This window comes from Bombina bombina, chromosome 10, assembly GCF_027579735.1.
Source record: "Bombina bombina isolate aBomBom1 chromosome 10, aBomBom1.pri, whole genome shotgun sequence".
Taxonomy (NCBI): domain Eukaryota; kingdom Metazoa; phylum Chordata; class Amphibia; order Anura; family Bombinatoridae; genus Bombina; species Bombina bombina.
Window position 1 is genome coordinate 202,219,074 of NC_069508.1, and position 15,620 is coordinate 202,234,693.

At 40.1% G+C, this 15,620-nt stretch overlaps 1 protein-coding gene across 1 annotated transcript in view; it reads right to left on the reverse strand.

Moving 5' to 3' along the window:
• Window positions 1-15,620, reverse strand: part of LOC128641079 (FRAS1-related extracellular matrix protein 1-like) — a 393,612-nt gene that overhangs the window by 85,785 nt on the left and 292,207 nt on the right. Inside the window, exon 24 of the mRNA XM_053693633.1 lies at window positions 14,099-14,363. Within this exon, the coding sequence (XP_053549608.1) occupies window positions 14,099-14,363 (265 nt within the window). The remainder of the gene's footprint in view (window positions 1-14,098; window positions 14,364-15,620) is intronic.

Sequence of the window (15,620 nt, forward strand, 5' to 3'; positions counted from 1 at the left end):
TACTAAAGGAAGAATGGAGCGTATAGTCTCCATCTTGAAGGATGGAACTTTGAAAAACTTGTTTAGACACTTCAAGTCTAGAATGGGACAGAAAGGTCCCTCTTTTTTGTGAACCACAAATAGGATGGAATAGAACCTGAGACCCTGTTCCTGGAACTATCACTCCCATCGAGGAAAGATGTTGTATACATTTCAAGAATGCCTCTCTCTTTGTCTGATCTGCAGATAATCTTGAGAGAAGGAATCTGCCTCTGGGAGGAAAAGTCTTGAATTCCAATTTGTAACGCTGGGATACTTTGTCCACAGTCCAGGGATCTTGGACATCTTGTATCCAGGCTTGAGAGCACTGAGAAAGTCTGCCCCCCGCATGATCTGATCCCGCATCGGGGGCACACCCTTCATGCTGATTTGGAATCAGCTGCAGGTTTCCTTGATTGTTTCCCCTTGTTCCAAGACTGACTGGGTTTCCAAGAAGACTTGGATTGTTCCTGCTTGGAAGAAGAAGGGGAAGGCTTTCCTCTGAAGTTACAAAAGGAACGAAAATTACTCTGACGTCCTTTAGGCCTATTCTTCTTATTTTGAGGTAGAAAAGACCCTTTTCCACCCGTAATATCAGAAATAATTTCTGCCAAACCTCCAAACAAGGTTTTGCCCTTGTAAGGTATCGCCAGAAGCTTGACTTTAGAGGAAACATCTGCAGACCAGGATTTCAACCATAATGCCCTGCGGGCTAGGACAGTGAAACTAGAAGTTTTAGCTCCTAATCTAACAACCTGTAAAATGGCATCTGCAATAAAGGAATTGGCCAACTAAAGAGCTTTAATCCTATCTTGAATTTCATCCAAGGAAGTCTCTACTTGAAGAGAATCAGACAAGGCATCAAACCAATAAGATGCCACACTAGTAACGGTGGCAATACATACCGCAGGTTGCCATTGGAGACCTTGATAAACATAAATCTTTTTTCAAATAAGCCTCCAGCTTCTTATCCATCGGATCCTTAAAATAGCAGCTATCCTCAATAGGAATAGTGGTTATCTTAGCCAGAGTGGAAATAGCCCCTTCAACTTTGGGTACAGTATGCCAAGGATCTTTAATGGAGTCCTCGACAGGAAACATTTTCTTAAAAATGGGAGACGGGGAAAGACACCCCTGGTTTCTCCCATTCCTGTGAGATAATCTTCCTAGCACAGTCTGGCACAGGAAAACCTCCGAAGTGGAAGGTTCATCAAAGAAACTATTAAGTTTACTAGATTCCTTCGGAGTGACAACGACAGGGTTATCGGAATAATCTAAAGTAGCTAAAACCTCCTTTAACAATACACAAAGGTGTTCTAGCTTAAATCTGAAGGATACCACCTCAGTCTCAGAAGAAGGAATTATACTGTTCAAATTTCAGATTTCACCCTCAGAAAGTCCCAATGTATCTTCCTTATCAGACTTATGAGAAAGGGCAACTTGGGAGGCAGAACTGAGGACAGGCACCTTACTTTCTGAATTTCTAGATTTCCTCTTGCGTTTCCTTGTAATCTGGGAATGGCAACTAATGCCACAGATACCGCCGAAGCTACCAGGGTAACAATTTCTGCTTTTAAATAAACTCCACTAGGAGTTATAGAGGAACCACAGGGCATTGCATGTGACGCCATTGAGGCTTGGGATGTAGCAGGAGAAAGCTGAGGTATTATTTTAACAGCACCATCCTGAGAGACATTAGGCTCACAAATTGTACCTTTATTTTGCAAGGTTTTCTTGATACATGAAGAACAAAATTGCATAGGAGCTGCTATTTGTGCATCTAAACATAATAAGCATAAATTCATGAGAGCAGGCTCTTGGTCCATATCAGACATGTTGTGAAACAGTAAATAAACTTGTACAGATAAGTTTCAAAGATTTTAATATTAAATTAAAATAAGCCAAGGAAAACATTAACTTTAAATTTTATCCCAAATTAGGATCGATCCCCAGCTAAAATTATGTGAGAAAAGTTAAGAAAAAACATTTGATAAACATCAAGTAAACTTCTAAAATACTCCTCAGGCAACCCCACACCTTAATTACTGAGGTGTCTTACTGCTACCAATTAAGACCGGAACTATCTATGTCCCAATAAAAAAGCAGTGTCTTTCAATTTGTTAAGTGCATGGTCTTCCCAACTGAAAGAAAAAGCACTTACCTGCTCCGCTGTCCAGCATGTAGACAGTTACAAGGTATGAGAAGACACAGTTCTTCACAGAGACCATTGAAAAAGAAAGAACGGAGTAGCCAACTCTGGCTTTCTAAACTAGGGCAATTGTTAGGATAATGCAGTAAGTACCTCTTTACAAGTTCCTAACTGCTTTAAAGCCACCATTACCCAACTGCAAGGAATGACGGGGAATAAGGCTATACCCCAGAACTTGCTTGTAGATGAAACCAAAATTTTTCTTCAGACACCTAAACTTCACCTCCTCCATGAAAGAGAATTTGTTGTGGGTAAGGGAGTGATACTTAGCAGTTTAACTGTGGTGCTCTTTGCCTCCTCCTGCTGGCCAGGAGTGATATTCCCAACAGTAATTGCTCAAGCCGTGGACTCACCATATCTTAGGAAAGAAAAAGTAATTTATGATCTTTTTTTTTTTTTTTTTTTTAAATATTAATTAAAAAGTTTGAATTTCAGAATGTTTGGATTTTGGAATTTCGGATTTGGGGATTTGTGCCAGTACTCATTTTATGCTTTCTCTTGTGTGTTAAGTGTATGTCAGCTTTAAATAGAAGGGATTTGTTCTAGCTGGGAGTTTTGACGTCACAAGGAACCAGGGATTTGTTAAATAGCATTAAAAAACATTATTAAAAAAATATTAATGAGATAGCAATGTATCATGCAAAAAAATTCAGAGTGGCACAAAATAAATGTACATTTTTTCCCCCAAAAGGTTTCTCTCCTGAATAAATCAACAATGTTTGTGATACTTGTAAGGTTGGATCATTCTCTACCATTTGCAGAAAAGGCAGTTGTCCGTATCAGCCAATGAGGGTTAGTAAAAAATACACAGCAAATACTGCAGTATTAGTTTTTTGTTTTCATTTAAATAGCTTTACAGGCAAAACATATTTTTAACATAAGCAAATAATACTTTTTAGTATGGAGGATAGAAAATGTATAATGTCGGTTTAATGTGACATTGAAATCACTGCTATGTACTATATTACTAAAGATCTGCATACAGAACTAATTAGCATTTACATTGCAACGGTATTAACAGAATTTGCATTTCCATGTAGTTCCAGCTTGAAAGTTATTTTTATCTTATCTCCTTGTTTATGGCTAAAGAGGGACAGATATACATTAGCTTTTTTTATTGCTCAAGCAGCCACTCATTAGCCACATAGTCAAATGTATGAGGCCACTGCCAAAGAACTACTATATATATATATATATATATATATATATATACACTGTATATATACTTCCAAACATTCCCCAAAACCCCACCCGTTGTTTATGGGTGGGACTTTGACTGACCCGGACAGAATGTTGGTGGAAAACACTATACTGGGAGGGGATGAACACAGTTAGGGGACACATAGGGAATATATTATGATGGGGGGAGTGCCTCTAATGCTTTACAATTCCCTTCATATGTACAATCCATATATGTGACTATGGCACAAGCTAATGTAGTAGGGCTCTGCATGAATATTTAAGCGTTGGCTACTACCTCCATACTGCCTGCCACGCCACCTGCCATCTGAAGACAGCCTATCCAAGGGCATATTTCAGGGTATTTATGTAATAAAAGGTATTTTGATTTGATCTATTTCTGTTGTAATTTTATCAGCCTAATACATTTACTTTTTCAGTTTGAGTTATTATCCCTAGCTTATTGTAGCGCCTGTTCCTTTCTATTGTATGTTTATTTGATCTATTAGCGGACTACTGCGGAGGAGTAGTATATCTGCAACTTGGCTATAGGGATTAGTTGTTAGCGCCTCTTACCCACCTTTTGTAACATATTTCAGGGTACTCATGAGTTGGGTGGACAGCATGACACTGTCAGTAAATCTCTGTTTTCTGCGGCTGTTGCACAATGTTGCTAAAGATACGTTCATATATATTATATATTGGTACAATTACCTGCCTGTGCGTCATTCCTGTTTCAGGTCAGGACAGACTGCAGGACGGCTCACAGACAGTAATGTAGGGGGAGCACATATACCCTTGTGGAGATGTGTGACAGGCAGCAGTGCATTCAGTATAATAGGTGTAACTAGGCTTAAAAAAATATTTATTTAAAATACTATTGAGCAATATAGGTATATTTAAGTAATCTTAAAGGGACACTAAACCCAAATTTTGTCATTCGTGATTCAGATAGAGCAGCAATTTTAAGCAACTTTCTAATTTACTCCTATTATCAAATGTTCTTCATTCTCTTGGTATCTTTATTTGAAATGCAAAAATGTAAGTTTAGAAGCCGGCCCATTTTTGGTGAACAACCTGGGTTGTTCTTGCTGATTGGTGGATACATCCATCCACCAATAGAAAAGTGCTGTCCACAGTTCTAAACCAAAGAAAAAGCTTCTATGCCTTCTTTTTCAAATAAAGATAGCAAGAGAATGAAAAAAAATTGATAATAGGAGTAAATTAGAAAGCTGTTTAAAATTGCTGTTCTATCTGAATCACAAAAGAAAAAAATTGGGTTCAATGTCCCTTTAAGCAAAACATGTTTTATTCTATAACAGAATTTTAAAGGTTAATGATTAGCAATGTTTTTAGTGGCAAATTATTTCTCTTTAATGGTAATTCAATTTGATTTAATCTTACTTAAGTAACATATGTCACATGAGCAAAATGTAGCTAAATATGAGTATTGTGTTTAAGAATCATAATAGCTACCTTATGTTCTGTATTTTATTGTAACATATGGATAAAGTCTATTCTGATTTAGCACAATATTTACAGCCTTGTACAATATAGTAGCATATTCATTTAATTCAATTGCCAATGCAGACTAATCATATGGCCTTTAAAAATGTAAAACTAATGAAAGGTATACCCAACTCAGCTACCAGTTCCGATGCTAGAACCTTAAAGGGCCACTAAACCCAAAATCTTTCTTTCATGATTCAGATAGAACATACAAATTTAAACAACATTACAATTTATTTCTATTATTTATTTTGCTTAATTTTTGAGATATCCTTATTTGAAGAAAAAGCAATGCACATGGGTGAGACAATCATGTGAGGCTTCTATGTGCAGCAACCAATTAGCAGCTACTGAGCATATCTAGATATGCTTTTCAGCAAAGAATATCAAGAGAATAAAACAAATTAGATCATAGAAGTAAATTAGAAAGATGTTTAAAAATGCATTCTCTTTCTAAATCATGAAAGAAAAAATGTGGGTATCATGGCCCTTTAAAAGCCAGTAGGTACTGCCCCTCTCCATTAACCAGATCCACAAGGCAAGCACAGACATAGCGCTACAGCTGTGCGTCACCACCCACACTCAACGCCACTAACCCAGGTGAATTCAAGCGAATGCTCTGTCCAGCAAGAAGAAACTATTTGTCTAACTCACCCAAACATATGCATAAAGCTTTTTATCTACAGGCATCCAGCTTTTGCCTATCGTATACCTCCCTCTACACTTACAATGGTCAGATAGTATCCATCAATACCGGACATGATTTTTAGGAACCAGCTGGTCCCACAAACAAACAGTCATAGAATTAAAAGACAACTGGCAAAACTACAATCTTAAAATTCAGCCAACCATTCCTTAACCAGTTAAACTTTTTTTTTAAATAAGTAAAGGATACCTTTTAAATATATTGCGCCAAGCCTAATAAATATACCTATGTACCCTTAAAAGAGATAACCCCCCACCTAACCTATTAACCCCTATACCGCCAATAGTCTACCCCTATAAACTTCCTAACCTATTAACCCCTATACCACCAATAGTCCACCGCAATACATTTCCTAACCTATTAGCCCCTATACACCATAACCACACCCACCGCAAACTATCCCTACACTACTTAACCGCTATACAGCCATAAACTGGAATGCTAGGATACTAGATTAACCAAGAACTTGAATGACAGAAACTGAAGTCTTTTAAAATCTCCCCAGAGGTCATGGCCCCAAAATTATTGCAAGATTACTTCCGATGTGAAGATTAAAAGAATACTATCCTTAGCTCATGGTTTTTATTAAAATGCTGGTACAGAGGAAGCCTGCAGTTCCTGAGAAGTTCTAGTCTCAGTCAGTGCACATCACAATATTAAATTCCTCAACAGTAGCAGCCTGGGAATCCCAAACAGCACTATTCTTAGTTGTTCCACAGAAGATGCTACAGAAGCAGGGGAACTCAGCATGGCCCAGTCAAATCGCTACACCGATCCTCTTCCTCACAGAGTGACCCCCGACCTCCAGAACAGCTACCAGTCCTCAAGGTAGCGCAGCACTTAGCACATCTTGCAAGGGACCAGATCCCTGATACGCTAATAATGTTAGTGATAATCAATAACTAGAGCTTGGACAGAATGAGGGCAACTCTCTCCTGGAGTGCACCGCATGTTCGTGGGGAACCCGGTGCTAAATCATTCGTAGATGACCTGATAGAGGTTAGCAGATTCAGGAGAAATGTGAGGAAGCAACTTTTTCCAGAAGGAGTCGTGGATTGTAGGGTATAGACAATTAGTAAATTCTCACACAACCTATACAAAGTATGCAAACATATACAGGATAGCACATGTAACAAATATATGCCTTTAAGTGTATTGCCTTTAAGAAATGTTACACTGGTATTTCATTATGCCTCACTGTTCTCGTAGCAATCTTATCATCTAGACAGAGTGGAATGTCACATTCTAAGAGAGAGAGTGCTATGCTCTGCTGAGAGAATATTAGTTTATTTTGAGAACACTTATTTTGCTAAATGCTTGTTTTATGAAATAATATAATTGGCATACCATTAGACACACCTGCTAAACTGTACGTTAATTATTAGAGTTACTTAGAGGGGGGCAGAAGAAATCTGGGCAAAATCTTAGAGAAGAATTGGATATTATCACCTGTGAAAGCTGTGGGATGGATATCTGTTATATCTCTATATCTATATGCCAATGTATAAAGTAATTCCACCGTTAGTAGAAATAAAAGTATTTTGTGACAGAGCGTTAAATCGTTGCTGTAGATTTATTCAAATACAAATACAGGTGATCACCACTCCACACACACCTCAGCCACATCCGACGCGTCTGGAATTATTTGAAAAGAATTGCAGCATTGGAGTTTGCTGCGGAAGAAATTCCAGTCACAGGTTCTTCACAGGTAACGCTGTCCGGTGAGGCGGAACACAGGTATCTCTCCGCCATCTTGCATGAGTGAGGCCGGATAACAGTGAGTAACCTGGTTTGTCGGTCTGTTCATTTTGTGGGAGCTGACTTTAAGCAACACTCTTATAACTTCTACATATTACGTGTGATAGAAGATTCTATACTTGCAAATTGGAAGTGTGGGTTGCAGCTACGAGTATATTATATCTACTTATCATGTACTGAGCCTACCGGTATTAAGACAAACCTTGTTGAATATTACATGTACTACATTTGTATAGGATACATGAATATCCAGAGTGAAGAACCCGGTTTTGGTTTCTTATCCTGATTACATACCTGCTAAAATTTATACACTATTGGAGATTGATAGTGTTGTGTATTATTATTTATCATATTTAGCAATAGGTACTTGAATATACCTTCCATGGTTAACCTACACAGTGTGCATGAGTTTGTATGGTTGTGCAATGTATAAAGTAGCAATATCTCTGATATGTGTGTTCAAATTGCTATTATTGAGCAGTCACACAGAAATAATCACTTGTAAACATGTGTTTCAGATAAATCTGAGCGTTTTTAAACATGTAGCTCTGATAAATCTATGAGCTAATAAATCCGCTTGACGATATATTAATATGCATAGGAATCAATCGGCTAGATTACGAGTTGTGCGTTAGGGTAAAAAAAGCAGCGTTAAGAGGTCCTAACGCTGCTTTTTTACGCCCGCTGGTATTACGAGTCTTGAAGGTTTAGGTGTACCGCACCCTTCTTTGGCCTTACCTCAAAATGACTTACGTAAATTTCGTAAAGTCTTTTTTCTATGGGACTTCCATATGAGTCTGTCCTGGGAGGTCAAAAAGTGAGCGGTACACCCTACCCTGTCAAGAGTCCTAACGCATTTAAAAGTCAGTAGTTAAGAGTTTTAGAGTACAACGCCGTAACATAAAACTCATAACTAAAGTGCTAAAAAGTACGCTAACACCCATAAACTACCTGTTAACCCCTAAACCGAGGCCCTCCCGCAACGCAAACACTATAATAAAAAATGTAACCCCTAATCTGCCACTCCGGACACCGCCGCCACTTACATTATATTTATGAACCCCTAATCTGCTTCCCCCAACATCGCCGACACCTACATTATATTTATTAACCCCTAATCTGCTGCCACCAAAGTCGCCGCAACCTACCTACACTTTTTAACCCCTAATCAGCCTCCCCCAACATCGCCGCTACTATAATAGGGAGCATGAACATCAGGAAGGGAACCCAAGAACGCTCCCCTGGACCGTAGCCCCTCCAGTGAACCAAATACTGTACACGGCCCCTGGACATATGAGAGTCAATAATGCTGCTGACCTCATACTCCTCATGGTTGAAGAAGACCCACAGGAAGACATCAAGGAGTCTTATTCTATGCACAAACTGAGCAGGAGGCAACATACGAAGCAACATCAGAACGAAGACCTGGCCACCAGAATTGTCGAGTGACAGACCAAATAATTTGGTTCTTGCCTGGATAACCTACGGCTTTAGGATAGTGGTAAGTGTGCAAAAGTTTAGTTTGAAGATTCTCAGGAACAAAACACTTACCACTAGGTTCCTCAGGAGGTGCATTGGTTTGTGCAGGTAGGATCTCCTCCCCCAAGGGAGAAGTCAAATTAGTATGTATGGCAGCTAAAATATGGTCAGGAGGTATAACAGGAGTAGGTACAGACTCCTCCTTGGACAGAGTCGAAAATTGTCGAGAGAGGGCATCAGCCCTAACATTCTTACTACCAGGCAGGTATTAGACCACATAATTAAACCGAGACAAAAATAGCGCCCATCTGGCCTGTCGGGGTGACAAACGTTTTGCTTCAGATAGATAAGTTAAATTCTTGTGGTCAGTAAAAATGAGCACTGGCATGCTAGTACCCTCGAGAAGATGCCTCCATTCCTTGAGTGCCAAAATTATGGCCAGTAATTCCCAGTCGCCAATTTCATAATTGCACTCCACTGGAGACAATTTCTTAGAAAAGAAACCACACGGATGCAAGGAACCGTCAGGCGTAGGACGTTGAGACAAGAGGGCACCTACTCCAGTCTCAGACGCATCAACCTCCAGAACGAAAGGCAGGACAGGGTTAGGATGAGCTAGAACTGGAGCAGCAGCAAAGGCAGTCTTAAGACTATCAAAGGCCTTAATGGCAGTAGGTGACCAATGGAGTGGATCATTCTCTTTACAGGTCATGTCTGTGATAGGTTTGACCAAGGAAGAAAAGTTTTTAATAAGCTTTCTATAGTAATTAGCGAACCTTAAAACCCGTTGAATGGACCGAAGACCAACTTGGCGAGGCCAAGTTGTCAGGATCCATGGAGAACCCTGCAACGGAGATAACATAACCTAGGAAGGTTAGTTGAGTCTGATGGAACTCACATTTCTCGAGTTTACAAAACAGGCCGTTCTCACGTAGTCTCTGGAGAACCCGTGTAACATCCGAACGATGAGCCTCAAGTGTGGGTGAGTGTATGAGGATGTCGTCTAAGTACACCACAACACACTGTTGCAATAGATCTCGTAGGACATCATTAATAAATTCCTGGAAAACAGCAGGAGCATTACATAGGCCAAAGGGCATTACAAGATACTCATAATGCCCGCTCATGGTGTTAAACGCTGTTTTCCATTTGTGAGCCTAACGAGATTGTACGCTCCTCTCAAATCAAGTTTAGTAAAGACCATAGCTCCCTTGAGGCGGTCAAAGAGTTCTGTAATGAGTAGAATAGGGTAAGCATTCTTAATGGTAAGACGATTAAGACCCCTATAATCGATGCATGATCTTAATTCCCCAACCTTTTTCTTCACAAAGAAGAAGCCAGCCCCTGCAGGAGAGCAGGATTTGTGGATGATCCCCCTCGACAGAGCATCGTGAACATACTCCTCCATAACACAATTCTCTGCAACAGACAGAGGGTAAACCCAGCCCCGAAGAGGAATGGCTTCGGGTTGCAGGTCTATGGCACAATTGTAAGACAGGTAAGGAGGCAACGTACTGGCATGCACTTTAACTGGTTTCCGAAGACAAGGGGAAATACATAGCGGGGACCACAACAAAATTTTGGACCTGCGCCAGTCGAGACTGGGATTGTGCTTTTGGAGCCAGGGATAACCCAGAACAACCGGAAAATGCGGAGAGTTTATCACCTGGAACTGGAGGGTTACAAAATGGAGAGCTCCAACAGCCATGGACAACAGAGCAGTTTCGTGAGTAACGAGTGTGGGCTGAAGGGGCCTGCCATCAATGGCCTCAATAGCAAGCGGAATGGACCGAGGCAAAATAGGAATGGAGTGCTTTGATACAAAAGCACTGTCAATGAAATAGCCCGCATCACCAGAGTCAACAAGAGCCTGGGTGACTATGGAGGAATCCACCCAGGAAAGGACAACCGTTACCAAAGGTTTTTCCTCAAGTGGTTCCGGGGACAAGGATAAACCACCCAAGGTCTGCCCACGACAGGACCTTAGGTGTGAGCGTTTCCCGGCCGTGTAGGACAAGACTTCAAAAGGTGGCCCTGTAACCCACAATAGAGGCAGAGCCCCTCCCTCCTCCTAAAGGCCCTCTCCGCCGCGGAGAGACGCTTGAATCCCAACTGCATCGGCTCAGCAGTACCTGGTGACTCGGGACCTAAAGGCATGGGAGGACAGGGAGGCATGGGTGGGAACGAACACATAGGAGACAACGGAACAGGAGGCTTCTGCAAGCGCTCCTTGAAAGAGGGCCTCTCTCTGAGTCTGATGTCAATTAGGATAAAAAAGACAACAATGCCTCGAGATCCTCTGGTAAATCTCTGGCAGCAACTTCGTCTTTAATCGCATCAGAGAGCCCATGAAAGAAGGCGGCAACAAGGGCTTAATTGTTCCAACCAACCTCTGCGACAAGCGTACGGAACTCAATAGCATACTTAGCAACAGATCTTGTACCTTGCTGAATGGACATGAGTCATTTAGCAGCAGAGGAGGAGCAAGCCGAAACATCAAATACCCTTCGAAAGGAGGCCACAAATTCAGGGTAATTTGAAATCACAGGTTTATTAGTCTCCCACAAGGGATTAGCCCAGGCAAGAGCTGTGTCAGAGAGTAACGAGATGAGAAATACCACCTTAGCCCTGTCAGAGGGAAACGCCTGAGGTAACATCTCAAAGTAAATGGCCACCTGGTTCAAAAACCCTCTGCACTGAATAGGATCGCCTCCATATCACTGAGGTAGAGGTGCAGAACTGGACATGCTCCTGGTAGGCATAGGTGCAGCCGTGGAAACAGGAGCAGCCATAACTTGTGGGACACTTTGGTCCAAATGTGCAGTGTGAGTCAGCAGGGTTTGCAGGGCTAGTGAAAATTGATCCAAGCAGTGATCCTTTTCACCCATCCTGGAAATGATGGCAGGTAAAGGGGGATTATTAGCACCATCAGGATTCATGGCCTTTGCATAATGTCAGGGTGCCAGGAATCAGACGAGAAGTGCAAAAATAATCACACCTTTATTAATAACAATAAAATAATAAAAAGTCCACAAGTCAAATAACAAGCCAGGAGTCAAAACCAGAGCTGGTAGTCAGACGAGCCGAGTCAGGAGCCAAAGCGAATAGTCAGACGAGCCGGAATCAGGAACAAGGAAAACAGCAAAGTCAGGAACAAGCCAGGGATCAGGAACCAGGAAGGACGTCAGACAGCCAGGTAATACACAGGAACTCTCACAAACAGGTCTGAGACAACGCAAAGGCAAAGCATACTGAACAGAGGCCCTTTAAATAATAAGTGATGACATCACAATTCTGAGACTGCATCCTGTCTCACACAGATGATGCACACCAGTCTGGCCATAAAAGGAAGTGCAGGAAATGAGTAGCATCCCACAAAATGCACCATAGTCAGCAAGAGAGGTGAGTAAAATGGCTGCCAGCAGCACATGGCAAACAAAACAGGGAAAAAACCCTGACACCAATAGGATTGAGCTCGCATTCTATTGGCTGTTCCAATCAGCCAATAGAATGCAAGCTCAATCCTATTGGCTGATTGGATCAGCCAATAGGATTGAACTTCAATCCTATTGGCTGATTGCATCAGCCAATAGGATTTTTTCTACCTTAATTCCGATTGGCTGATAGAATTCTATCAGCCAATCGGAATCTAAGGGACGCCATCTTGGATGACGTCACTTAAAGGTACCTTCAATCAGCTTTAGTCGTCGGATGAAGAGGATGCTCCGCTTCGGATGTCTTGAAGATGAACACGCTTTGCGCCGGATGGATGGAGATAGAAGATGCCGTCTGGATGAAGACTTCTGCCCGTCTGGAGGACCACTTCGCCCGGCTTGGATGAAGACTTCTGCCCGTCTGGAGGACCACTTTGCCCGGCTTGGATGAAGACTTCTGCCCGTCTGGAGGACCACTTCGCCCGGCTTGGATGAAGACTTCTTTTTTTAAAGGTGTATTGGGTGGGTTTTATTTTTAGGTTAGGGTTTGGGCAGCAAAAGATCTAACTGCCCTTTTAAGGGCAATGCCCATCCAAATGCCCTTTACAGGGCAATGGAGAGCTTAAGTTTTTTTAGATAGTATTTTATTTGGGGGGTTGGTTGTGTGGTTGGTGGGTTTTACTGTTGTAGGGGTTGTTTATATTTTTTCTTTTACAGGTAAAAGAGCTGATTACTTTCAGGGCAATGAATCACAAAGGCCCTTTTAAGGGCTATTGGTAGTTTAGTTTAGGCTAGGTTTTTTTTTATTTTGGGGGGGCTTTATTTTATTTTAATAGGGCTATTAGATTATGTGTAATTAGTTTAAATATCTGTAATTTGTTTATTATTTTCTGTAATTTAGTGGGGGGGGGGGTTGTACTTTAGCTCATTTAATTTAATTTAGGTAATTGTATTTAATTTAGTTAATTGTAGTGTTAGGTGTTAGTGTAACTTAGGTTAGGTTTTATTTTACAGCTTAATAACTATATAATAACTATTCTAGCTAGTTAAAATAAATACAAACTTGACTGTAAAATAAAAATAAACCCTATTCTAGCTACAATGTAACTATTAGTGATATTGTAGCTAGCTTAGGGTTTATTTTATAGGTAAGTATTTAGTTTTAAATAGGAATAATTTAGTTAATGATAGGAATATTTATTTAGATTTATTTAAATTATATTTAAGTTAGTGGGTGTTAGGCTTAGGTTAGACTTAGGTTTAGGGGTTAATAACTTTAATATACTGGCGGCGACGTTGGGGACGGCAGATTAGGGGTTAATAAATGTAGGAAGGTTGCGGCAACATTGAGGGTGGCAGATTAGGGGTTAACAAATATAATGTAGGTGTCGGTGATGTTGGGGGCAGCAGATTAGGGGTTTATAACTATAATGTAGGTGGCGGCGGTGTCCGGAGCCTCAGATTAGGGGTTAATAATATAATGTAGGTGTCAGCGATGTCGAGGGCGGCATATTAGGGGTTAATAAGTGTAAGATTAGGGGTGTTTAGACTCGGGGTTCATGTTAGGGTGTTTTTTGTAAAAATGTTTTACCTGATTCATGTGATTGTAAGTTAAAGTATGCAGAGCTTGTTCACTTTGTGTTGCATGACAAACAGCTCTTAATAAGCTTCATTACTGTAACCTCTTCATCCAAATCTGGTTAGCAAATACTGCTCACGATCTGCTTGAATACCAGTAGATGTAACTCATCTGAGACCCAGGAAGCTTAAATTCTGGAGATTGGAAAGGAAAAAAAAGCTTCTCACCTGAATGAATCCTTACTAGCCTCATGGCTATTGTCATGGACGTAGCAAACCTTCTGGGCCACAACATCTAACTGGCTGAAACTGGAAATGGGCACGCCGGGATAATTGATGTACTCAATCTGACCATGCACAGGTGGCACAGAGACAGCATACAGCAGCTTCTCTGGTTTTCCAGTGCCATCTGTTGCTATCAGAACATCTGTCATCAAGGTCACCCTGTCACCCTGTGTTAAAGTTATGGGTTTGCTGAGAAGCACAATGTCACCTATGGAAAAATGGGGAAGATAATATGGATGAATTAACAAAGCTCCCTATTTAAAATATATAAAAATAATAATAATAATAATAATAAAAAGTCATTAAATGCTACCAGATACTTGATGAAGTACAGAGTCAAAATATTTAAATATATCTCTGATTATTTTCAGGCCATTCTTCTCACATACAAGTATTACACTGATGGCATGTCAGAGAAAGCGTCTGTTATTAACGATCAGCAGAAAAGGAAAATAAATAAATATAAGTATGTACTTAGTGTACAAATCCAGACGTTTCAGTAACAGGGAAAAAAAATATTTGTTGGTAATGAATGAAATGCAAATCATTTAATCATTAAAAAAACAAAACTTTTTCTATTATTAGCACACACACACATATATATATATATATAAAGAGAGAAACAGACAGATAGATAGATCAATGGAAAAATATCACTATAATTTACAAGTCGGGGAGAAAAGCTACTTGTCCAGAGGGGAAAGGTTAGGAGGCCTATTTATCAAGCCTTTAACTATGCTGCATTCGCCGGCACCAATATGCTCGCCTAACGTTGCCTAACGTTGTGGACCTGAATACGATCTCCATATTTATCAAAAAAGCCGGCAAAAAGCCGCGCACCAAGTACGGGGCGATGAGCAGCGGACTGTTGTTAACTAGCAGTCATCGATCTCGCTGCTATTCATTTTTTCCCAACTTTATTTATATCCTGTCACTAAACACCGCCACTATACTAAAATGTTTAACCCCTATCCCGCTGCTCCCGGACCCTACCACATCTAAATAAATGTATTCACCCCTAAACCCCTGGCCTCCCACATCACTACCACTTACTAAACATATTAACTCCTAAACCACCAGCCCCCCACATAGTCATAAACTAAATTAAACTATTAATCCCTAAACCTAACAACCCGCTAACTTTATATTTAAATTAAACTATATTAAACTATTAATTAACCTACCCTAACTATTATACTAAAATTACATTAAACTATATTAAACTATTAATTAACCTACCCTAACTATTATACTAAAATTACATTAAACTACCAATTAAATTAACTTTATTACATATTTAAAAACTTAACCCTACTCAAATTATTTAAATCTACAATTAAAAATTACTGTTACAAAAAATAGAAAACACTACGTTACAAAAAATAAAAAACACTAAGTTACAAAAAATCTAAAACACTGTTACAAAAAATAAAAAAACACTAAGTTACAAAAAACAAACAAACCA